At 57.2% G+C, this 23,609-nt stretch overlaps 10 protein-coding genes across 10 annotated transcripts; 6 read left to right on the top strand and 4 right to left on the bottom strand.

The window, feature by feature from the left end:
• Positions 1 to 980: 980 nt before the first annotated feature.
• IUM83_18464 (Sulfate Permease (SulP) Family) lies at positions 981 to 3,512 on the bottom strand (the record flags this gene model as incomplete). The annotated part of the gene is made up of 1 exon (XM_067943466.1): positions 981 to 3,512. The coding sequence occupies one exon, from the start codon at positions 3,510 to 3,512 to the stop codon at positions 981 to 983; it is 2,532 nt and encodes an 843-aa protein (XP_067795654.1).
• A 940-nt stretch (positions 3,513 to 4,452) lies between these two features.
• IUM83_18463 (putative vacuolar membrane protein) lies at positions 4,453 to 6,951 on the bottom strand (the record flags this gene model as incomplete). Its single annotated transcript, XM_067943465.1, has 1 exon — positions 4,453 to 6,951. One exon carries the CDS (start codon positions 6,949 to 6,951, stop codon positions 4,453 to 4,455), a length of 2,499 nt encoding a protein of 832 aa, XP_067795658.1.
• Positions 6,952 to 8,434: 1,483 nt separating this feature from the next.
• On the top strand, positions 8,435 to 10,702 carry IUM83_18462 (putative vacuolar membrane protein; the record flags this gene model as incomplete). The annotated part of the gene is made up of 1 exon (XM_067943464.1): positions 8,435 to 10,702. One exon carries the CDS (start codon positions 8,435 to 8,437, stop codon positions 10,700 to 10,702), a length of 2,268 nt encoding a protein of 755 aa, XP_067795659.1.
• A 185-nt stretch (positions 10,703 to 10,887) lies between these two features.
• Positions 10,888 to 11,580, top strand: IUM83_18461 (Sulfate Permease (SulP) Family; the record flags this gene model as incomplete). Its single annotated transcript, XM_067943463.1, has 1 exon — positions 10,888 to 11,580. The coding sequence occupies one exon, from the start codon at positions 10,888 to 10,890 to the stop codon at positions 11,578 to 11,580; it is 693 nt and encodes a 230-aa protein (XP_067795656.1).
• A 442-nt stretch (positions 11,581 to 12,022) lies between these two features.
• Positions 12,023 to 12,748, top strand: IUM83_18460 (kinesin-like protein; the record flags this gene model as incomplete). Its single annotated transcript, XM_067943462.1, has 1 exon — positions 12,023 to 12,748. The coding sequence occupies one exon, from the start codon at positions 12,023 to 12,025 to the stop codon at positions 12,746 to 12,748; it is 726 nt and encodes a 241-aa protein (XP_067795657.1).
• A 173-nt stretch (positions 12,749 to 12,921) lies between these two features.
• On the bottom strand, positions 12,922 to 17,480 carry IUM83_18459 (Pre-mRNA-splicing factor ATP-dependent RNA helicase; the record flags this gene model as incomplete). Its single annotated transcript, XM_067943461.1, has 5 exons — positions 12,922 to 15,081; positions 16,478 to 16,612; positions 16,684 to 17,150; positions 17,218 to 17,345; positions 17,401 to 17,480. 5 exons carry the CDS (start codon positions 17,478 to 17,480, stop codon positions 12,922 to 12,924), a joined length of 2,970 nt encoding a protein of 989 aa, XP_067795610.1.
• A 377-nt stretch (positions 17,481 to 17,857) lies between these two features.
• On the top strand, positions 17,858 to 18,779 carry IUM83_18458 (SCO1 family protein; the record flags this gene model as incomplete). Its single annotated transcript, XM_067943460.1, has 3 exons — positions 17,858 to 17,980; positions 18,068 to 18,161; positions 18,259 to 18,779. The coding sequence occupies 3 exons, from the start codon at positions 17,858 to 17,860 to the stop codon at positions 18,777 to 18,779; spliced, it is 738 nt and encodes a 245-aa protein (XP_067795636.1).
• Positions 18,780 to 19,174: 395 nt separating this feature from the next.
• IUM83_18457 (NADH dehydrogenase flavoprotein 2, mitochondrial precursor) lies at positions 19,175 to 20,291 on the bottom strand (the record flags this gene model as incomplete). Its single annotated transcript, XM_067943459.1, has 4 exons — positions 19,175 to 19,414; positions 19,522 to 19,616; positions 19,713 to 20,079; positions 20,169 to 20,291. 4 exons carry the CDS (start codon positions 20,289 to 20,291, stop codon positions 19,175 to 19,177), a joined length of 825 nt encoding a protein of 274 aa, XP_067795609.1.
• Positions 20,292 to 20,567: 276 nt separating this feature from the next.
• Positions 20,568 to 20,939, top strand: IUM83_18456 (Cytochrome b-c1 complex subunit 6; the record flags this gene model as incomplete). Its single annotated transcript, XM_067943458.1, has 3 exons — positions 20,568 to 20,570; positions 20,643 to 20,810; positions 20,907 to 20,939. 3 exons carry the CDS (start codon positions 20,568 to 20,570, stop codon positions 20,937 to 20,939), a joined length of 204 nt encoding a protein of 67 aa, XP_067795608.1.
• A 534-nt stretch (positions 20,940 to 21,473) lies between these two features.
• Positions 21,474 to 21,957, top strand: IUM83_18455 (40S ribosomal protein S26; the record flags this gene model as incomplete). The annotated part of the gene is made up of 2 exons (XM_067943457.1): positions 21,474 to 21,598; positions 21,759 to 21,957. The coding sequence occupies 2 exons, from the start codon at positions 21,474 to 21,476 to the stop codon at positions 21,955 to 21,957; spliced, it is 324 nt and encodes a 107-aa protein (XP_067795645.1).
• Between the last annotated feature and the right edge of the window lie 1,652 nt (positions 21,958 to 23,609).

The raw sequence follows: 23,609 nt of genomic DNA, 5'->3' as shown, positions 1-23,609 counted from the left end.
CCATAATTTACTGACCGCCCTTCTCTCAGGTCCTGGAGCGGTATCGATTCTTGAAGGAACACGAGTAACACCATGGGGAACGGGGTCCCAAAGAAATCAATAAAACTCTTAGCGGTGATGTATTCCTCGTGTATGCTCCAAGCGGTGGACGGAATACTTGCCGCCATAGTAGACAACTTGCAGCCATTTCCAATAGCGATGTAGTGTTGACATCGTACAAGAGCAGCATCCTGTTGCCACCATGTGGCTGATCTAGCAGCTAGTGATCAGCGGTACGCAGTCAGCAGTTTAATAGCCGACAACTACTTCCTTTCTACTTTCATGAAAGCACCAGTAAATAGTCGTGCCAAGACTTGACGAACAACTCTCTTGCTTTACTCTCTTTCTCTGTTGGGTCGACAACTGTGAACCATGAAGTCAAAGCTCAGCTCACAAGGTCATAGACCTGGAATGAGCTCGCACATTCATCGACTGCACCAAGCCCCACATAATGCTTTCTACTTTGTGTTCGGAACCCTGGTATGCAGTAAGGTGAGCAGCCAATGTGTATTCGTATGTCGGATTTGTTCGACCGTGGTCCCCCGTTGGAGACAGCCAGCCAACCACCGGGTTTAGCATCTAAATAGTTAATTGATTTGTCTTCTCCGTCATATGGATTGCACGGATTTCACTTCTCCAGAAGATATTTAGGATCACGCTAGCGATTCAGAGGGGTAGAATAGCTCAAAATCAGCAACATTTCGAAGGCATAGACAAAAGTATCGTAACCTCTGTGACCGCAAGTATAAAACCAGTCTTGGGATTTTACGAAATGAGGTCATAGCTCTACTTTTGCTGAAGAAGTACGAAGTACTGCACGCAATTTATTTTTCGATAAGGGAAGGCAAATTCGCTTTTATATATTCATGACTCATCATGAGGGTAATATGGGTTGTGTGTACCGTTTGGAGGACGGTGGGGGACGGCTTACCGTTGGCCGTTTACTTGAGAATGGACTGCACCACCACGTCGAGGAAGTCGACGGACAGTGCGGGGGCCTCCACTTTCATGGCGTCGAACTGCTCGCGGTTCATCTTGAAGACGGTGCACGACTCTGCAGCGACGGCAGCAGTCTGGCGGCTTTGCTGGCTGAGGAAAAGCACCTCGCCGAACATGGCGCCGGGCTGCACAGTCTTAAGCAGCGACAGAGGTTGGTTGGGCGCGATGCTGCCGTCCTGGTTCGCGAACAGCGTCACGCTGCCGCGAGCGAGGAAGTAGAAATTGTCGGAAAACTGCGCCACCTGGTAGAACTCGTGGCCGGCGGGTACCTCCATCTTCCGGAAGAAATGGTCGACACCACGGAGCAGTTGCGAGTTGTCGGGCTCGCCCAAGTATCGGTGCAGCAGCAGACTAATAGGCTCGTTGGAGTAACCCCGAGGCTGCGTCTGAGCAGCTTCGCTCGCGTCCGAGCTCAACTGCTTGGCGCAGAACTCGAGCGCCGAGTCGGCAGTGGCGAAGAAGCTGTTCTCGCCCACAACGTTGTTCTTGACGAGCAGACCGCGGATATCTGGGCTAGCGCTCGCGAATACAACGTTGATGCCTTGCATCCTGCAGTAGTTCTGCAGGATCAAAAAGGCGCTGCGAGCTGCAGTTGCGTCCATTCCAGATACGCGGGTGAAATCCATGACAACGAACTCGGTCGGCTCAACGCTCTCATCCGGGGCGGGCGTTCCGTCCAGGCACTCAATGATCCCCGAACTAGTCCTGCGAATGGGAAGAAAGCTCGACTCGCGCTGCGTTCCTCTCTCATCTTCGCTGTCACCTGGCTGCTTCTGCTTGTGGACGAATACGGACTTCTGGACACCGTCCAGGACTTGGACTGCCGAGCCGAAGAAGAGGTACCCGCAGAACTCGAAATGCGCGACGGAGCCGTGATTCATGCTGAACACGGTACTCTGTGCGAGATTCCGCGCTGTCACTGACGGTCGGGGACGAACACCGACGCTCTCCCCAAAGTTTGGCACCGCAGCCGAAAAGCGAGGACGGAGACTCATGACGCTCTCGGCAAAGTTTGGGGCAGCTCCAGGGGAATACGGACGGCGATTCATGACAGGTACTTGCACATAGCTCACCATGAAGTTGAGGGCAGCGACCCCCACGGCGATGACGATGCCGAGCTCCAGCGCAAAGAAGTTGATAGCGACGAAAGATAGCCACACCACCGCGCACTCGCGCAGGTACATCTTGCGATACGAAAGGACGAGCCACTCGAGCATGAGGTCCAAGGCGACGAAGACGAGTGTGGAGGCCATGAAGAACCTCGGCACGTAGCTCATGATCGACGTCGGGATGACGACGACAGCTATCTCCGCCAGCATAACGCACACGCCCACCACACGGGAGTTGGTCTTGGAACGGCAGGTGAAGATGGTCTGCTCCAAGTTGTATGAGCCTGTGTAGCCTCCGAACAGCCCACTAACGATGTTGGACCAGCCAACCGTATTGAGCTCATGGTTGATGTTAAGCTTCTTGCTAATGTCGATCTCGATGGCGACCACATCTAGACTGGACGAGAAGGCCACGATGAGGACCATGCCGAGCCACGTGAGAGTCTGCCGCGGAATCTGGTCCCAGTGAACGAGGGAAGAGTCGTACAGGCTGACAATATCCGTGATCGACGCGGATTTCTCCAGAGGATCGATCCAGCCCTGCTTACGCGCTTCCTTGAGCGAAATGCTTCCTGCCGCCAGCACCGCGAAGAAGATCGTCGGCATAACCACGATCGCAATCGACAGCGCGAACGGGTTCTTGATGTTCCGAGAAATCGCGAGGAGCACCACGCCGCCCCAAAAAGCCGGTAAACACAGCAAAATGTTGTGTTCGTTACTCAGTGCATCCACCATGGACGAAAAATCGTTGATCACAGTCCCCGTACTGAGTGCGAAGGCAGCGAAAAGACTGAAAATGCCGGTGTAGGCCAAGTACCCTCCAATGACGGGCATGGGCAGGTACGAAGCAAGCGCGGCCAGCCTGAAGCGTCCCATGACCACGAGGCAGATACCGAGTAAGACCGTGGCAACTCCGATGGTGACAATGGTAGTGGCGATCATGGCTTCAACTGTAACACTGTCGTCCTCTTCGAGCGCGTTGCAGATGGACGTGGCCATGACGCTGAGAAAGATGATGCCGACATTTTGCACCTGTCCGATGGCGAAGGGCAGTGAGCTCATCAATGTGAACATGAGCTGGTGGATGGCGCTGGAGAAGATGACGAGCTTGGAGAGCGCGGGCATATAGTGGTCGAAGGCCGAGTGACCGAAGATGATCGCGGCGTACCCGTACATGGTGGGGATGGCTCGGATGGAGTTGGCGATGCCAAACATGAGCGAATTCGAAAATTTGGTCAGCGGGTGAACTTTGCTCGAGCTTTTGTTCGTTTTGACGTCGGATGCCGTCGGGCCCTTGCTGAGCAGGAATTCCCGTGAAAACGGGACGCTGGCCTTCCGACTCCGGTCATGTGTGGTGGAGGACATGACGGAAGCGAGAGTACGCCACGGGGGTGCAAAGTGGAGGTCGGAACGCAGAGTGAGGCTCCACGCTCTCAACGCCACATCGGAATGTCAAATCGGCAGGAAAGCAAGTGGAAGTGCCGAATCGCCGATACAGAGACCATGTCCCGTGAATTTTGGTTAGGATTGGAGCGCTATGTGTAACGCCATAAGCAGATCCCGAAGACTCGGGAACTCCCTATGGGCAACCATTTACGCGATGACAGGACCTCGAGCCAGCGATGTCAGTGCACTTTTATCAAGCGAATGAGCGCGTACCAACTTGGGGGGAAACCTGGATTATCGGACACCCCCCAAAAAAGTCAAGTCGACGCCATCAACACGCCGAAAATCAAACGCTATTATATCTTCAAGGACGCAGCACTTCAACAAAATTCACTTTGAGATCTGTTTGCCCATGGAGCAGAAAGCTTCCCGGCTTTGACAAGCTTGGGTTGTCCACTGGACAATGTCCAGATCCTTTGGCGCGCTCGGCTCAGCCTCAGCTGGGTTGGCCGAAACACTCCGGCTCCCGTGGTGATAAATGTTGGTGCCCTGCGTCTGGTCCCTAGACGATAGAATAATGCCGTGTTCGCGCCGGATTCGCCTCGACAGTTTTGCTGCGCGGCGGCAGATACACTAACGAGCGCTCTTCAGCAGGATATTACTGCAGGGGTACAGGCTTACGCGAAAGAAACACGCAAAACCAGTCTCATTACTTCACGTAAGGCATTCTCAAGGGTGCCTATACACATGTCTTCGTCAGTACTACAGGCGTCTACATTACCGCACCCTCGAAGCGCCACTTCTCGTATTGGAGTATCGCTCGCCAACAGGATGCGGCTCTACCAAACACAAACACTAAAATCTTTAAGTAATTTCGCGAAATCGAAACCATTCGAATCGTAGCAATGGAGGCGTATATTTATTCGGACGAGATGGCGAGGTGGTCAGGACCGGTAAGCGTTAGGCTGGTGATGGAGCGCGCCATGGACTGCACGACGACGTCGCGAAGCCGGAGCGACAGCATTGGAGCCTGGGCCTTCATGGCCGCAAACCTCTCGCGACTCATCTCGTACACCGAGCACGGTTCCATCGCAGTGGCGGCCGTGTGTCGAAGCTGCTGGCTGATGAAGGCCACCTCCCCAAACATGGAGCTCGGGCCGACCGTCTTCAGCTGCGCCAGAGGTTTGTCGGGGTCGGTAGTGCTGTCGGCGTTCTTGAAAATCGCGACTCGACCGCGAGCGAGGAAGTAGAACGAGTCCGAGTGCTGCGCCACCCGGTAGAATTCGTAGCCGGCAGGAATCTCAACCTTCCGGAAGTACTGGTCGACGCCGTCGAGCGCTGGCCGTGGGTCCTCGGACTCGCCCATGAAGCGATGCAGCAGCAGACTGACCGATTCGATGTGTCCATGCGAGCCAGCCATGTCATTTGCCACGATCCGCGTCGATAAGTGAGTTTCGCAGAACTTGATCGCAGACTCCACCGTATCGTAGAAGTTCTCCTCGCTCGCGACCTCGTTCTTCAACAGCAGTCTGCGGACGGTGGGGAGCACGTCTGCGAAGACGACGGTGATGCCTTGGTTCCTGCAGTACTTCTTGAGGATCAAGAAGGCGCCTCGTGCCGCCGTAGCGTCCACTCCGGAAACGCGGCTGAGGTCCATGACGACGAACTCGGTCGGTGAAGCATGCGCGTTCGAAGCTGGCGTGCCGTCCAGACACTCGACGGAGATGTTGTGCGGTGACGAACACGTCGGGAGGAGGCTCTGCGAGTCAGCAATGGCAGCAGCAATATTGGTGCTCTTGCGGACGTAGACTCCCTTTTGGACACCCTCGAGGATCTGAACCACGGAGCCGAAGAAGAGATACCCTCGGAACTCGAAGTGAGCGATGGCGCCGCGCTTCCTGGTCAGCACCATGTTGTCCGTGAGAGCCTGCAGTTCGGACGAACAAGAGTCCACGCTGGGATTCACGACGGGGACCTGCACGTAGCTCAACATGAAGTTAAAGACGGCAACGCCCACTCCGATGAGCATGCCCACGTCCAGCGACACGAGGTTGATGGCGAGGAAGGAGAGCCACACCACGGCCCACTCGCGCAGGCACATCTTGCGGTACGCGAGTACCAGCCACTCGAGCATGAGGTCGAGCGCCACGAAGAAGAGCGTGGCGGCCAGGAAGAATCTCGGCACGTAGCTCATGACGGACACCGGGACGGCTACGATCGCGAGCTCGGCCAGGATAACGCAGACGCCGACGATGCGCGAGTTGGTCTTGGAGCGGCACGTGAAGATGGTCTGGCCGAAGATGTAGGAGCCCGTGTAGCCGCCGAGCAGTCCGCTCACAACGTTGGACCAGCCGACGGTCTTGAGCTCGTGGTTGATGTTGAGTTTGCTGCCCATGTCGATCTCGATGGCGACGACGTCGAGGCTGGAGGAGATGGCGACGATGAAGACCATGCCGAGCCACGTGACGCCCTGCCTGGGGATCTGGTCCCAGTGCACGAGTCCGAAGTCGAAGAGCTCGAGTAGCTCCGTGACGGACGCGGTCTTCTCCACGGGGTCGACCCACCCGTTGTCACGCGCTTCGTCGAGCGAGATGCTGCCGAACGCCAGCACGAGGAAGAAGAAGACGGGCATGACCATGATGGCCGTGGAAAGCGCGAACGGGTTCTTGAAGTTCTGTGAGACCAGGAGCAGTGTCGCGCCGCCCAGGAACCCCGGCACGCACAGCAGGACGTTGTGGGCGTCGTCAAGCATGTGCATCATGGAGGAAAAGTCGTTGACGACGAGGCCCGTGCTGAGCGCGAGACCCGCGTAGAGGCAAAAGACGCCGATGAAGGCGAGGTAGCCCCCGATGACGGGCATCGGCAGGTACGAAGCCAGCGCCGCGAGTTTGAAGCGTCCCATGGCGACAAGGCAGACGCCCAGCGAGGCCGTGGCGAGGCCGATTGTGACGATGGTGGTGGCGACCTTGGCTTCGGGCGGCACGTCGTCTCCGAGCGCGTTGCAGATGGAGGTGGCCATGGCGCTGAGGAAGATGAGGCCGGCGTCCTGCACCTGTCCGATGGCGAAGGGCAGCGAGCTGAGCAGGGTGAACATGAGCTGATGGACGGCGCTGGAAAAGATGACGAGCTTGGAGAGCGCGGGCATGAAGGGCCCGAAGGTCGGGTGGCTGAAGATGATGACGGCGTATCCGTACATGGTGGGGATGGCTCGGATGGAGTTCACCAGGCCGTACAGTAACGAGTTGCTGAGCTTCTCCAGTTGATAGCCATCCGTGGTGGTCTTGTTTGGCTTAACGGCATCAGCTGGCGTTCCGGTGTTGGGGAGCAGCTGCTGCGACGGACACTCGACGTTGTCGACCCATTCCTCCGCTGCCTGGCATGGATTCACGACTCCGGTTTGTGCGACGGCGCCGTACATCTTGGGGTATCCTCGCATCGCAGTCATTGCTCCGCCGCCGCCACCGAGTTATAAATGGTTGACGGCGCGGGTGGTTAGAAGCCAGAGGCAAATCGGAGGTACGGTATCATCTCGAGCGCGCTGTTGAGCGAGACCAGGTGTTGGTCGTCAGCAGTCTTGCTTTGCACATAAACCTGCACTTGCCTGAGGTCCAACGGCGGAACAGAATGGTCCTCCAACGTCCAGCATATGTTTTGCCATTTGCAATGCGGCACAGCTGGGCGCGCCCAACAAGTTTGCCTGAAGATTGGCACTTGCAGCACGGATCGCGCAAAACCGTATCGACCTCTGTTGCTTTGAGCGTATAAGACCGACCAAAGACACTTAGCGTATTTGGGATTGCGAGAGAACTGCGCCGTTGCGTCCTCTCTGACCACATTGACGCCTGGAGTTGTGCCTTCCATCCCGATGGGCTATGGAAATAGCTTTCTGGCAAGAACTGCGCCCGACAGAAGCCAACTGCTACTCCACAATGCATGTACTTCACAGAAGAAGAGGGAAACGCTGATCGAAGCGAGTTGTACCGCCTTTCGAGTGAATACGAAAACGGCATCGGACAAGTGGATCGACCGCTTTTTGGGTTCGCGACAACATGGAAAAGATCAAGGATCGAGCTACGTTTGCGCGCCGACGCTTTGAAAGGTGTTTCTTCGTGCTTCTGACTGCACAGGCGGCTGAGCAACTGCACAACAAAAGTCCTCGCTGTCCTTATGCCCACCCTGCTCTGGTCGGAGGCAACGGCAAAAGTGCTGTTGGTTGGTTGCCAGCCAAGCGAGCTATGGGAATCAAATCCAGGAATCCTCCCGCGTGAGCCGGTGCTGCGTCGCTCGTTCCACATGGATACCGTAATATGACTCAGTTCCGTATTTTATTGAACACAAATGTTTTTCTGTTGAACAGCACAGTAGTTGCGTGCGAGCAAATGATCCGAACAGCATATCTCAAGCTTGTGATTATGCAAGTAGCACAATCACCATATACAAGTACCATATAAGTATCGATCTTGAAAACGCTTCTATCCAGCCAGTTAAGGTTTCAAGTCTGGCTGTTTGGGAAGAGGTTCAGCATACACAAACACAAGATCTGTTCATCATCCCAAAAGTATCCCGTTCCGCTGTTGCATCACAGTATTATAGTTCCTGCACTGCACGTTTAAGCCCTTGCAGGACGGGTCAGCCAGTATTACATTTTGCGTTTTGCAGTCTTCTTGAGATCATTCGCTAAACTTTTTCACGAAAATTTAGCTTCCGAGTGCCCCATGGTTTCAATCACTTTCAGCGATCGGAATACCAGTGTCGGGCCTCTTTTCCAGCCTTTCCTGTCGACTCCAAGCCGGGAATCTACCAACAAGCTAGATGCCAAAGCCTGTAATACTCAGAACCTCGCCAAAACGTTAAACTCGTTACTGTACGGCCTGGTGAACTCCATCCGAGCCATCCCCACCATGTACGGATACGCCGTCATCATCTTCAGCCACCCGACCTTCGGGCCCTTCATGCCCGCGCTCTCCAAGCTCGTCATCTTTTCCAGCGCCGTCCATCAGCTCATGTTCACCCTGCTCAGCTCGCTGCCCTTCGCCATCGGACAGGTGCAGGACGCCGGCCTCATCTTCCTCAGCGCCATGGCCACCTCCATCTGCAACGCGCTCGGAGACGACGTGCCGCCCGAAGCCAAGGTCGCCACCACCATCGTCACAATCGGCCTCGCCACGGCCTCGCTGGGCGTCTGCCTTGTCGCCATGGGACGCTTCAAACTCGCGGCGCTGGCTTCGTACCTGCCGATGCCCGTCATCGGGGGCTACCTCGCCTTCATCGGCGTCTTTTGCCTCTACGCGGGTCTCGCGCTCAGCACGGGCCTCGTCGTCAACGACTTTTCCTCCATGATGCACATGCTTGACGACGCCCACAACGTCCTGCTGTGCGTGCCGGGGTTCCTGGGCGGCGCGACACTGCTCCTGGTCTCACAGAACTTCAAGAACCCGTTCGCGCTTTCCACGGCCATCATGGTCATGCCCGTCTTCTTCTTCCTCGTGCTGGCGTTCGGCAGCATCTCGCTCGACGAAGCGCGTGACAACGGGTGGGTCGACCCCGTGGAGAAGACCGCGTCCGTCACGGAGCTACTCGAGCTCTTCGACTTCGGACTCGTGCACTGGGACCAGATCCCCAGGCAGGGCGTCACGTGGCTCGGCATGGTCTTCATCGTCGCCATCTCCTCCAGCCTCGACGTCGTCGCCATCGAGATCGACATGGGCAGCAAACTCAACATCAACCACGAGCTCAAGACCGTCGGCTGGTCCAACGTTGTGAGCGGACTGCTCGGCGGCTACACGGGCTCCTACATCTTCGGCCAGACCATCTTCACGTGCCGCTCCAAGACCAACTCGCGCATCGTCGGCGTCTGCGTTATCCTGGCCGAGCTCGCGATCGTAGCCGTCCCGGTGTCCGTCATGAGCTACGTGCCGAGATTCTTCCTGGCCGCCACGCTCTTCTTCGTGGCGCTCGACCTCATGCTCGAGTGGCTGGTACTCGCGTACCGCAAGATGTGCCTGCGCGAGTGGGCCGTGGTGTGGCTCTCCTTCCTCGCCATCAACCTCGTGTCGCTGGACGTGGGCATGCTCATCGGAGTGGGCGTTGCCGTCTTTAACTTCATGTTGAGCTACGTGCAGGTCCCCGTCGTGAATCCCAGCGTGGACTCTTGTTCGTCCGAACTGCAGGCTCTCACGGACAACATGGTGCTGACCAGGAAGCGCGGCGCCATCGCTCACTTCGAGTTCCGAGGGTATCTCTTCTTCGGCTCCGTGGTTCAGATCCTCGAGGGTGTCCAAAAGGGAGTCTACGTCCGCAAGAGCACCAATATTGCTGCTGCCATTGCTGACTCGCAGAGCCTCCTCCCGACGTGTTCGTCACCGCACAACATCTCCGTCGAGTGTCTGGACGGCACGCCAGCTTCGAACGCGCATGCTTCACCGACCGAGTTCGTCGTCATGGACCTCAGCCGCGTTTCCGGAGTGGACGCTACGGCGGCACGAGGCGCCTTCTTGATCCTCAAGAAGTACTGCAGGAACCAAGGCATCACCGTCGTCTTCGCAGACGTGCTCCCCACCGTCCGCAGACTGCTGTTGAAGAACGAGGTCGCGAGCGAGGAGAACTTCTACGATACGGTGGAGTCTGCGATCAAGTTCTGCGAAACTCACTTATCGACGCGGATCGTGGCAAATGACATGGCTGGCTCGCATGGACACATCGAATCGGTCAGTCTGCTGCTGCATCGCTTCATGGGCGAGTCCGAGGACCCACGGCCAGCGCTCGACGGCGTCGACCAGTACTTCCGGAAGGTTGAGATTCCTGCCGGCTACGAATTCTACCGGGTGGCGCAGCACTCGGACTCGTTCTACTTCCTCGCTCGCGGTCGAGTCGCGATTTTCAAGAACGCCGACAGCACTACCGACCCCGACAAACCTCTGGCGCAGCTGAAGACGGTCGGCCCGAGCTCCATGTTTGGGGAGGTGGCCTTCATCAGCCAGCAGCTTCGACACACGGCCGCCACTGCGATGGAACCGTGCTCGGTGTACGAGATGAGTCGCGAGAGGTTTGCGGCCATGAAGGCCCAGGCTCCAATGCTGTCGCTCCGGCTTCGCGACGTCGTCGTGCAGTCCATGGCGCGCTCCATCACCAGCCTAACGCTCACCGATCCTGGTCACCCGTCCGAATAAACACATAAAACCTTCAACTAACGTCCCCAATGGTCCTCCAGAGTGTCCTCCCTGTGGGGCCTGCGTCCCTCCCGAATCCGATGACCAAATCAGACAGGAACACCCGACCGAGAAGCGTCGCTTCCAACGCCCAACCCACTCTACTCGTCCGCTCTACCGCGCTCTACCTCGCCCCAGCGCACCCCATGAGCTTCGCGGACTTCGCGTCGGGCGCGGCGCCGCCCTCCGCCTCCCTCGGCAGCAGCGCGGCGCTGTCGCTGCCCTCCGCGCACGCGCGCCAGGCCGTGGAGGGCGCCACGCTCAAGCTGGAGCAGTTCCAGCGCCAGGTGCTGGCCGTCAAGCGCGCGTCCACCGCCGCGGGCGCCGTGGACGAGGACCTGCACGACCGCGTCCGCTTCGCCTGCCTGCTGCAGGAGGAGATCGCCAAGGCGCTGGCGCGCGTGCCGGCGGACGCCGCCAACTCGCTCATCAAGCGCAAGCTGTGCAAGGACTTCGAGGCCATCTCGACGCAGCTGGAGGCCGCCGTGCTGCGCGTGTCGGCGCGCGAGCAGGCGCAGCAGCAGGCGCTCAAGGAGCAGCAGGACGGCCGCATCGTGGCCGAGCACCAGGGCCAGGTCTTCGAGTTCGCCGAGCTCGAGAACGAGATCGCGCACAACGAGGCGCTCATCGAGGAGCGCGAGCAGGACATCAACAAGATCCACCAGAGCGTGGCGCAGGTCAACGAGATCTTCCGCGACCTGGCGGCCATCGTGCAGGACCAGCAGGGCGCCATCGACGACATCGAGACGCACGTGCACGAGAGCATGCAGCAGACGCAGCAGGGCCTGGACGAGGTCAAGAAGGCCTCGGACATGCAGTCCTACTGCGCCATCCAATAGAGCGGCCCGCCAGGCAGGCAGCTTTTTTATTTTTCTTCTTCTTCTTCTCTCTCTCTACTTAGGAATTCAAGACAAGATGCGTGTTGATCGATGCAGCGACCGGCGTTGGCGAGCTTCGTGTCTGCGGGTGGTTTTGGCCACGTTTTGTTGTTGTTGCTGCTGCTGTTTGTGGCGTTGTGCAAGTGTGCAGGTTCAGGGAGATCGACTGGACTCAGGGCTTACACACGTCAAGGGGCTGGTCGTCGGACGTCAGCGACACCGAGCTGGCGGCAGAGTTCAGTGGGGAAGTTGGGCTGGAAAGCACCAGCCCCCGGTTGGCAGTCTCGGGGTGAAGATGAAGAGGGCGCGGACGGCGACCACCACTGGCGCGGTAGATGTTGGCTCCGGGGAAAGTGCGTCGGGTGATCATCAAGCGAGAGAGACAAAAGACGCACCGACTGCGATGGCGACTACGTGTGCCGACGAAAACTTGGCCGACACGGTGGAGCAGCTTCGCGCAGAGTTACGTCGAAAGGATGAAGAACTCCGTCGCAAGGATGAGGAGCTCCGAGCAGCTCGGGCTCAATTCTCGGAGCTGGAGGAATGCAGCCGCGAGGTAGAACAAGAACTGGAGAGTGAGATCTCGCGTCTGAATCGCCGAAACAACGAGCTGGAGAATGTGAACAGGAACCTGGAGCGCCGTCTGGAAAATGAACTCCGACGTGTTGCACCCGTGCAGATGCAGCCATCTATTCGCAGCACTGAAGTTGCACAGCTACGCCAACGACTGCAGCGTCTGGAGCAGGACAACGATGATCTCCAAACGTGCGTACGCAGGCTGGAAGCGACACAAGAAGACTTGGACAACAAACTTGAGCGTGCTGAAGAACAGATTATCTTCGCACAGCAAGAATTCGACGACTTCAATTGCGAGGTCGAAGTGGCCACGAAGCGGTTGCGCGACCAAATCCAAGACCTGACAGCCGAGGTGAAGATGTACAAGACCTTCCTGAGCCTGAGCTGCTTTTTGCAGTTTGGTTTACCACAAAAGTTTGACAAGTCAACGGATATCATCAAGGACATCCACGAGCCTCCATGCAGCGACACGGACGATACTGACGAAGAAGTCAATGGAGATGACGACGGTGACAAGTTCGAGGATGACTTTGTGACGAGCGGCGAGAAGTAAACTCGCACGAATCAACACCGCGACGAGCTCCTGTACGAGCACTCTCCAATGTCGAGTAGCGTATCCTTTCTGCAAACTAAGGAGCTAAGCCCTTTAGGTCCACTGCCATTTCACAAACTTTACAGCATGCCATTAGCTTTTACCTCAAGTTTCACCACACTGAATTTGTCCATCTATGAGCGCTTCTTGCGCGCCAGGAAGCGAGCACGAGCTGCCGCGACAGCATCAGCAGTCACTGGAGCGGGGTTCGAGGTTGCTGTAGACGTACTCGCTGCACCTTCAGCAGGGTCCACGGTAGACAGCTTTGTTTCTTGCTCTTGGTTCTCTTCCTCGGCCGGTGGCTTGCGTCCACAGAGAGCGTAGAGCTGGCCCACAGAGACGTTCAGCTTGCCTTTGCTGTACTGGTCAAGCCAGCGACGCTCGACAGCCAACGCACCACGCATAAACGGCTTGCTAGTGACGACAAGCTCCTGGTATACGCAAAACTCAGGCGGCGACGAGTAACACATTGCTGACAGCGGGTGGAATTGCACGAGCTGGGCTGCTTTTTTGCCATCCTCATTGTGGTACATCAGCCGATACACCGTCTCGAGAGTGCATCTACGCGCTGCGTTCATGAAGAAACCGGCGCAAAGTGCTTGGCAAAGTCGGTCGTCGAGCGAGGCATCCCGTCGGCTATCTCTGTCGGGCATGGCCTCCTTGACAGCATCGAGATCGCAGCGAGACAGCGAGTCTATGATGTCCCGAAGCTGCTTCACGATAGATCCAGCCATCGTTAAAGCTCGCAACCGAAGATGACGGTCTTCGCACCAACGCTCGAGATCTCGGCGGTGGCCTTGTGCTTTACGCGAAGCAGATTCAAAAGCTTCCAGTATCAACCGATACGTGAGCTGGTCTCCATCGTCATGCAAAAGTCCGTCTTTTTTCAATTGGAGCATTCGTTGCTCCCAGTCAGACGCCGTATCATTTTCATCATCGCTTTCGTCACGACGCCGCCGTTTATTACCTCTAGAATGAGTCTCGACGAAAACGTTTTCCACAGAAAGCATTGCAACCACTTGTGTCATTTCACGACTACAATCCAGCAGCAGCGACTCCACAAGAGCGCGCGAAAGTTTTGGCTCTAGTGGGAAGGCAGCCATCAACTTGCCAAGCGGTGTAGCTTCGCCAGTTGCATCTAGTGAACCCAGTACGTACAACTGCTTCAGTGCATCCAGAAGCGAGTCCTCGTCAGGTGGGTCCAAGTACGGAAATCCAACCACGTCCTGAATGCCGAGCAATTTAAGATACAGCACGGTGTTGGCCAGGTTGGTGCGCTGAATTTCAGGCACTGTTTCCTGGTCCATTTCCTCGTAAGACGCCTTATTGTACAGACGATAGCACTTCCCAGGCGCTGTACGACCAGCTCGACCAGCACGCTGCTGCGCCGATACCTTTGATATCGGCACAACCACGAGCGACTCCACTTGCTGCACGGGGTTGTACACTTTCTGCTTCGTAAACCCACAGTCCACCACATATCGAACGCCGTCGATAGTTAGTGAAGTCTCTGCGATGTTCGTGGCGACGATCACCTTGCGCACCCGAACCATCGGCACTGCATCAAAGATTTCGCGCTGTCGTCGACCTTGCAGCGCCCCATACAGCGGCAAAACACGCAGCTCCATCTCGTCCCTCCGCTTTTCCTGCTGCTCTCGATGCAGCGCTCGGATCTGCGCACATGCGTCTTCAATCTCCCGCTGGCCGGTCAGAAACACCAGAATGTGCCCTGGTTCCTCGCTGTTGTGCACCTGCATGGTCGTCTCGACCGCCGCGCGGACATAAGTGGACAACGGGCCTCTGTGTCCCATGATCTGCCGCTGCTTGGAGTGGAAAATATCCACGGGGAAGACGCGTCCGGGGATTTTCACCACCGGACACGGCCTGACCTTATCCTTTATCTTCCTCCTCTTCTTCTTGTCGTTGCCTTTATCTTCTTTTATCCGTTCACCGAAAAAATCCGCAAATCTGTCGGCGTCCAAAGTTGCCGACGTGATCAACACCCGAAAATCCGGGCGGCGCTTTAGCACTTGTTGCAACAAGCCAAAGAGTAAATCCGTGTGGATGCTGCGCTCGTGGGCCTCGTCCAGCATCACGACGCTGTATTGCGTAAGCAGCGGGTCGTTTAGACACTCGCGCACCAAAACCCCGTCGGTGAGGAACTTGAGCTTCGTCTTGTCGCTGCAGCGAGACTCAAAGCGGATCGAGTAGCCCACGAGGCCGTCGCCGCCCACGCGCGTGCCCATCTCCTCCGCTACGCGCTGCGCCACGGAGACGGTAGCAACTCGTCTCGGCTGGGTGATGGCAACACATTGCGCCCGTGTTGCCTCCGTTGTGGCGCGGTTAGCACTATCGTCGCCTTTCCCTCCGTTAGCACTATCGTAACCGCGGTTAGCACTGGTGTAAACCCCCGAGGCGTGTAAATACTGCGGGATCTGGGTGGTTTTGCCGGACCCCGTTTCACCCACGCACACTACCACTGGGTTTTTCTCCATCGCGGCTAGAAGCTCCTCGCGGTGTGCCAACGCCGGGAGGGCTGCGGCCTCTGGCGACGCAGTAGCCTCCCAGGCGCTGGGGGCGTCGGATCTCGACGGGGATTCACGGCGGTGGCGGGCAGATGAAGACGGAGTAGATGGCGCGTGGCGACGGCGGCGAGGAGAGCGAGAACGGGGCCGGGGCCGCGAGCGAGAGCGGGAACACCGCCGGTTCCGGTCACGATCGTCATAGCGAGCCATTGGGAGCTTTATTGCAGCGTGAAAGACCTCTCTTACTTTCCTGTCTCATAAACTTATACCGGGTTGAACCTACATGCGTTTGACCGCGACGCACCTCTCGGAACGACGGGCAGCACACTATTAACCGGGAATGTGAAGGCTTGACGTGCTTTGGTGGCGGTACACTTGCCGCTTCAAGTCCTCTTCTTTCGCGCTCCGGAATACAAATATTTTCTCGTGTGTACAACTTAAGCAGTGCTAGATCACTTCCAGCCAACGACTTTTGTGAGCAGAAGCAAGAACTTCGGGTGATGTTTCCACCACAACCTCACACACGATAAAGTCGAATAACCTCCCTGACTTGCTGCCGACACACAGGGCAGAGTCGACTGGTATCAAGAAGTTCTTGTGCACAGTTCATGCAGAGAGCATTGTGGCCGCATGGAACGCAGACCGCTTCCTGGGCTGCATCCAAGCAAATCACGCACTCGTCATTGCTTTGAGCCACAGAACCTTGCCCAGCAGTGCTTCTCGCTGTGGACCCCAATGGAGAAGACGAAGATACTGAACCATGGGCAATCGACTCATCATCACGAAGAAGTTGCACAATCGCCTCTCCATCAGACTCCACAGCCACTTCCGAATGGCCGGACAATTCCATGTCGGCTGGAGGCGAAGCAGGCCGTGCTGAATGCGTTCTGGAGTGGCTCCGAGCTTCTTCAAGAGAAAGTTGTAAAGCTCGCTCCAGACTGCGCTGCTCCTGAAGCAATTCAGCTTGGGTAGGATTTCTTGGTGTTAGCTGCGCTGGCCGTAGCGGAGGTTCGCGCTGATTATCAAACTCGGTACGGGTTGGATGCCCTGGGGAATCGATACCTACTGTGTCTGCCACCGGGATTGCCATTACCGAGGGTTCAGCTGAATTCGGCGATCTCGAGGAGTCAAGGGTTCTGTCAGCGCTGGAAGTGCGACGTTTCACCTCCTTCTTGCTCGCTGCCTTCACTTCATGAACGCCACTTGCCACGTTCGACGCAGCACCAACAAAGCCTCCAGCTACGTATCCACTAGCCGCCGCTCCACTTGCCAGCACTACGCTGCCGCTCGTCACAAGTGCCTGCAGAGAAGCGCACGTTGATGGTTAACTAACCCCCCATTCCAATCAAACCCATCGGTAGCCAAACGTACTGCGACGGGGGCCGCAACAGCGTCAACGGTGGCCTTCTTCAGTCCTCCCAAAAAGCTAGGCGTGGGTTTGTGGTTGACAGACTCGTTCTCCGCCGTAGTTACAGGAGTCTCCGTCTCGCCGTAGCTCGCCTGCTCGTTGTGTTCACGCTGACGAGCAGCATTGATGCCAGCCTCGCCCATCTCAATAATGCCCAAGCCTATGTTAACGACCATGGCACCAGTTCCTGCCACGATGGCGGCCGACCCCATGATCACACCGCCCATGATGGACTTGCCACCGTAGAGTAACCCCTTGGCGGGCGCGTACACTGCGCCACCTGCAGCGCGCTTTAGACCTTTGAAGAGGTCGGGGGCATCCGGGTCCATCGCCTCGCCAAAGCGGAAGAACTCGTCAAAGATTTCCATGGCGCGCTCCTTGGTCATCGGCTGCGCACCGGCCCCCAGTCCGTCCCTGCCGTCCCTGTCATCTGCACCACTCAGTCAGCAATTCCTAGCAACTTGGCAGATCCCAGAAACTGGCAGTGAACGTCGTACAGATCTCGCGCGTGTCGGCGTTCGACAACACGCTGTAGGCCTCGCCCACAATGTTGAAGTCGGCTTCGGCGGAGAGTTTGCTCCCCATACTATTGCCCGGGTGGTACGTGATGGCGAGTTCGCGATAGCTGCGGACACGAGCGTTAGCCTCTTGTTGCCAGATCCACCTGCCCCAGCACGTACGCCGCCTCGATCTCCACCGACGTGGCGGTGCGCGCCACGCCCAGGACTCGGTAGTAGTCGTCGGACGCGATGTCGTGCATGCTCAACCCACCCCTCTCTGAATTGACGAAGGGGGAGAAGATCCTTCAACTGAAGTGATTTGACAGGATTTCGCTGTACAGTAAGTAGAAGAGGTAGTCTCGCATTTGTAGCCTTGCCATGGTGGCACACGGTGTTGAATGGTGAACCAACGTTATCATCCTCGTGGGTTGCCGAGTCCTCCATAGTCTCCAATCATGAGGACTTGCTTTAAGTAAGTCCTCCGCAAAGTACATTATTGTGTATATTGCTTGGTTAAGTTGAAGTGCTCTTCTAATCGCGCACCTCTAATCGAAGATTTTCGACCAATGAGCGGCTCGTAGCTCTTCGGCCTCACGATCGCTGCGTGTCTCGCACTCTCAATACGAAGCAGAAGGCGATGGCGAGCCGAGCGATGTTGGCGATGAGGGCGCTGCGGCGCGGCCCCGCAGCGGGCGTGCAGACCGCGCGCCGCATGTTCTCGGACGCCCCCGTGCCGGGCACGCGCGCCAACAACTTCGGGGTGCGTGGCAGCCTTTAGACGCTCCCTCAGCAGGGATAGTTGCCCTTTTTCGTCTACAGATCATTGACACAGAGCCATTCTTGGTAGCCCGTGACTTGGAGCGGCCTCGCACTCGCTGGCGCCGTGGGCAGCGGCGTCGTGTACTATTACTACTCGGAGAAGGACCGCCTGCAGACCCAGTGTGCGTCTGCTGCTCTGCTAGCTCTAGGGGTCAAGTACTGAATGTACGGCAGTTTAATTGACGTTATTGTTGTTGCTGCTGCTGCTGTTGCTGACAGCCACGTCAAAGGTGACGTCGGTGGGCAAGCCGCTGCTGGGCGGGCCGTGGACGCTCGTGGACTGCGATACCCGACGCGCCGTGACGGACGCGTCGTTCCGCGGCAAGTACTCGCTGCTGTACTTCGGCTTCACGCACTGCCCCGACATCTGCCCTAACGAGCTGGTGCGCATCGGCGACGTGCTGGACAAGCTGGAGGCGGATAAGTGCCCCGAGGTCGTGCCGCTGTTCGTGACCGTGGACCCGAGGCGCGACACGGTGGAGCAGATGCAGGCCTACAAGGCCGACTTCCACCCCAAGTTCAAGATGCTCACGGGCACGCGCGACCAGGTGGCCGACATCACCAAGGCCTACCGTGTGTACTTCTCCAAGGCGGACGAGAACGAGGATGACGACGACGACTACTTGGTGGACCACTCGATTGTGATGTACCTTGTCGGCCCCGACGGTGAGTTCCTCGACTTCTTTACGCAGAACGCACGCGTCGATGACATCGCCGCCAAGATCAAGACGTATTTTTGAGGCTGTGTAGTTTCAACAAGGAATTGCGAGAAGATGCTTGAGTAAACTCGCTTTTAAATTGCAGTTATTCGTGTGCTAGTTGTCAATGCAGCGCGCCGCCCCGGACGCTAGTATTCCTACTGGATGAGCACAAGCCAACGTTGGAGCTTCGAAACTTAGATCTTGGTCATGCGTACCATCGAGCGAAACTACGTTTTTACGAGTCTTTTGAGCATTCACAGTTTATTCTTTTTGTGTGGTATTGTGCGAGCGTTGAAGGTCCTTCGTTCGTTGCAGAGCCAGCAAGATCCGCCAAAATACATGGATGCGTCCACCTGTCGGTCGTGAGTGCTACGTCGAAGGGCAACACCCCCGCCCTGCCCTGTTAATTATCCCAGAGCCACGCCGCTACGTGCCTAGTACAGCATGGCGTCCTTGATGTCCTTGGGGTTCACCTTGGGCTTGAGCTCGTCGTCCGGGCGCATCCGGAAGCCCGGTCCAGGCGTCTTCTCCCACAGGAGCGTGGTCTTGCCCTGCGGGCCCTCGCACGACAGCTGGCCGTTCATGGGCAAGCTGCCCCACTTGTTCATCGGAGGCGGCGCATCCTTTTTGCAGGCGTCCAGCAGCTCGCGAGTGGTCTCGGGGGTCAGGTTTTCCTGATGAAAAAACAACAACAACGACGTCAGTACAGTTACTCCGAGCTAAAATCCCAACCTCACTCAATAGTATCAGCAACTGCAGCAGCAGAGGCAAGATGACTCACGTAGAAATCGTCGTTAATCTGCACCATGGGGGCATTGGAGCACGCACCGAGGCACTCCACCTCGCGCAGCGTGAACTGGCCGTCCTCCGTCGTCTCTGCACCGCCGCCAAAGCACCAAAGCAATAACAAAAAATTAGCCGCTGGCAACGTTCGAATTGCAACTGTAATTGCAACACGGGCACGACACGCACCTCCTTCCTTGATGCCGAGGTGGTCCTCGATGGTCTTCTTGATCTCCTCGGAGCCGCAGATCATGCAGGGCGTGGTGCCGCAGAGCTGGATGAAGTACTTGCCCACCTTCTCGCGGTTGAACATGGTGTAGAACGTGGCCACCTCGTACACCTGGATGGGCTTAGCGTCCACGATGCGCGCCACCTTGTTCATGGCGGCCAGCGGCAGCCAGCCGCCGTGCTGGCGCTGCGCCAGGTCCAGCAGCGGGATGATGGCCGACGTCTTGTAGTTCTCCGGGTAGCGGTCCAGGATGGCGTGCACGCGCTCGTAGTTCTCCGGCGTGAAGTCGAAGGGCGTGTCCGCGTTGTTGTCCTCCGTGTCGCGGTGCTGCGCGTGCAGAGCGACGGGCAAACAATGGAGCAGAAGAATTAGCCAGCGAATCCGACGACGGACGGCCGCGTCTCGGCCTCTGGTACCTGCACGAAGCTGCTTCCGGCGGCGCGCGAGGAGTGGAAGCTCGCCGCGGTCGAGGCGGCGGCCGGGCGCGCGCCGAGCTGCGCGGCGCCGGCGCGGAGAGCGCGCACACTGCGAGAGAGCATGGCCACAGGCAAGGACAGGAGCGACGCGAGAGCTTTTGAGGCCAGGAGGCCCCCGCCGCACGTTCGGGTGGTCCAACTGTGAAGTAGCGATACGACCCCTTTTCTACCAATCAGCAGAGGATATTTCTGCGATTGGCCCGAATCGGCGCCGTTTGGGTGGTGCACCCCACGTGAAGTAGCAGGAAGCGCCTCGACAGAAACCTGCGGCGCTCCAGAACCGCTCATTTCCTCGGATCACGTCGCTTTTGCACTAGAGAGACCCCCACGCCGCCGAAAATGGTGCGCCACCTGCCGCTGGCTGGCCGAGACTAGCTGCGTGTAGACTAACCCTCGTGCGCGTTGCGCCCGCAGTCTGACGAGGAGCCTGTCGACGTGATGCCCGCGATCCGCAAGGCCTGCGAGCCCAAGTGCGAGCAGTCCTTCAGCGCCTACCGCGCCTGCCTGGACCGCGTCCAGGCCAAGGGCGTGGGCTCCTGCGACGGCCAGTACTTCGACTTCCTGCACTGCATCGACAAATGCGTACGTGGCGGTCGCTATTGTTGCTGTGGAGGAGGTGGAGAGCAGCGAACTGACGGCTGGGATGTTGCTGTTGCTATTGCTTGTTGTTGCCTGCAGTCCGTGCCGCAGATCATGAAGCACCTGAAGTAAACATGTCCATCTGCACGCGGATTCGGCCGGGCGTCGGCAGCCATTGGGACCGTGGTGCGCCAGTGCGCGCGCACCTGGTGAAGAGGACGCTGCCCGGCAGCTGCGGCCGACGCACTACGTCACAGAGCGGACGACTACACTTGCCAGCCTCAGAGAAAAAAAGAAATAACATGTATTGATGGGTTTGCAGTGCAGACGCTGACATACCACCAGCCTTTAGACCTTCCATCGTTGCGTTCGTTGTGTCCCCATTGCATGCAGCCCAGGCTGGTATGCAGGCAAGCAGATACCCCTCAACTTTGTCCACAGTGAGACGTACTCTGTCATTTTGCCCAGGAGCTCCCCCGCTTCAGTGACTCTGATCAGCCAGTGACGGTCCTCCGGTCTCTCTCCCTGATTCGCCGAAAAGGGGTTCGCGCGGCCCAATCAGCTGTCGGAGCAAGTTGGTGGCGGCCAGCGCTTCGTCTCGGGCGGCTCAATCCCGCCCACCCTGCGCAAGTGAGCAGTCAATTTGGAGAAAAGAACGGAGGAAACATGACTGTGAAGCGCCGCAACCACGGACGTAACAAGAAGGGCCGCGGCCACGTGAAGCGCGTGCACTGCGTGTCCACGGCCAAGCTCATCCCCAAGGACAAGGCCATCAAGCGCTTCGTTGTGCGGTACGTCCCGCCACAGCTCAGCAGCTAGCAGCTCTCCGCGAAGGCCAAAATAACGCTTTACGCACACACACCTAAAGCGTATAATACGCAATAAGTGTGCGCGTACCCCCCAATAGCAGTGCCCCGCTGACGTCGCTCCTATTGTCCGTGCCCCCCGCAGCAACATCGTGGACCAGTCGGCCATCCGTGACCTGAAGGAGGCTTCGGTGTACGAGTCGTACGCTCTGCCCAAGATCTACATCAAGAACTACTACTGCGTGGAAGCCGCCATCCACCAGCGTATCGTGCGCGGTCGTTCGGTGGAGGCCCGTAAGAGCCGTGCCCCGCCCCCGCGTCGCTTCGCCCCCAAGCGCTCGTAAGCTCTCGCAGCCTGCGCGCCGCTCCGGTGGTAGCTGATGCTCTATTCAGGACAGGAAGCGCGCGGCGTCCTCTCTTTGCCGGCCTCTTTTCAGCGCTTTTGCAGGGAGGAGTCAGGGGTTCTTCTCGATCATAGCAATACAGGGTGCTGTCGGGCTGGACCGGGGGACGCGAGCGACTTCCTACGCCATAATATACGAGGCATTCTTTCTCCAATGTGTCGGCAGCGTCAGCTCGCGGTGGTTTGTTCATGTGCGTATGTGGGCGTTGCAGGGACGTCGAGGAGGAGCTTTTGATCGGGGAAACAGGTTGTTGCAGGTTAACTTGGACATGACTCGTCGACATGGGTGTTGCATATGCAGGGCTAAATGGCTACATTTGAGCTTACCACGATGACAATTTTACCTGTCAATCACAGTTGTAGCCCCGACTTGTTTTGTAGTAAGTATGTTACTACATGTAGTACGAAGCTGGCATTTCCGCCAGCAAAGTGGATTTGGGAGGATATAATAGTCCCCGCGGATAACCGAAAAGCGTGGTGGCGTTCCATGACCCGTACTACGTAGTAGTTCACTTCACCTTGGCTTGATCCACAGTAACTTTCCAAATTGATATACCTAAGAGTCGACTATGCTTTGGGATCTCATTGAAAGACAAACGCACTACAGGGTCGAGTCTTCTCGTCGATCTCCCAACAAGAGTATTGTAGACGCCCATAAATTGCCCCAAGAAGAACATGGGATCATCACTAGCGTACCTGCACTGCAGGTCCTGCAGCTTGGTCCGTCGCATTACGACCCACTGGGCAGGTAGGAAATTCTACAGAGCTTGCTCGGCGCGTTGCCTTCAATTCGTGCCGCTAAACTCCGCCATGACTCGAGCCTACTCGCTGCTCAACTGTTGAGAAGCGAGTAGGCCAGAGAGGTGTTGAGTCAACACCTCACCGCTGCCCGCGACATGACTGACAACTATTTGCTGCACGGCAAAACGATCGCTCGGCTGAGCCAGCGCATCGCGTCTAGTTGTCAAGACATCCGAATGATCTTCGTCGGTAATGACGAGGACGAATTTCGCCATTTCAAGGCCATTTTCTTTAGGGAGCACATTGTGTATGCGGTGCGCTATCGGGTTTCAATTGACTGTCAAAGAACAAACCTGTCAATTTGACCTGCCTGCTTTCGTCCTGAGTCCCAGATGAACGTGAGAACGCTCTCGGTGCCACTGGACTTCCTCCTAAACAGCATAGCCTAAATTCTGGGCTTCCTCGATGGTTTTCTCGCAACTTTCGAGCGCCGCTGCTGCTGTCAGCGAGCGCTTCACGTGGGTGACCGAAGTGTATAGTATTTTGGATGTTGTACCTTCGAGATGGCTACAGTACTCAGCTTTAGGGCCTAAAGCCAAACTTTAGTAAAGTTTAGTTAGGCACAGGTACAGATACTGCTAGCGAAGCAAAACCAGCTCTGTATCAAGCGCGACCTGGGCCACAAGCGCTGCACTGCTGTATTATAATGCGTAGCAGTCCGGCATCCTCCAGCAGGACGTCCGTACAAATGTGTCGCAGAGCCCGCCATGCGTTCGTCGCGGCGCAGCGGTAGCAAGAGTCCTCGGCTCTTCTGAGCTACATGTATACTGGTGCGGTGGCAGTGCTGCGATG

This window comes from Phytophthora cinnamomi, assembly GCF_018691715.1.
Source record: "Phytophthora cinnamomi strain GKB4 chromosome Unknown Contig20, whole genome shotgun sequence".
NCBI classification, from domain to species: Eukaryota; Oomycota; class Peronosporomycetes; order Peronosporales; family Peronosporaceae; genus Phytophthora; species Phytophthora cinnamomi.
The sequence above is the reverse complement of the archived record's forward strand: the minus strand, read 5'-3'. Positions and strand labels throughout refer to the sequence as shown.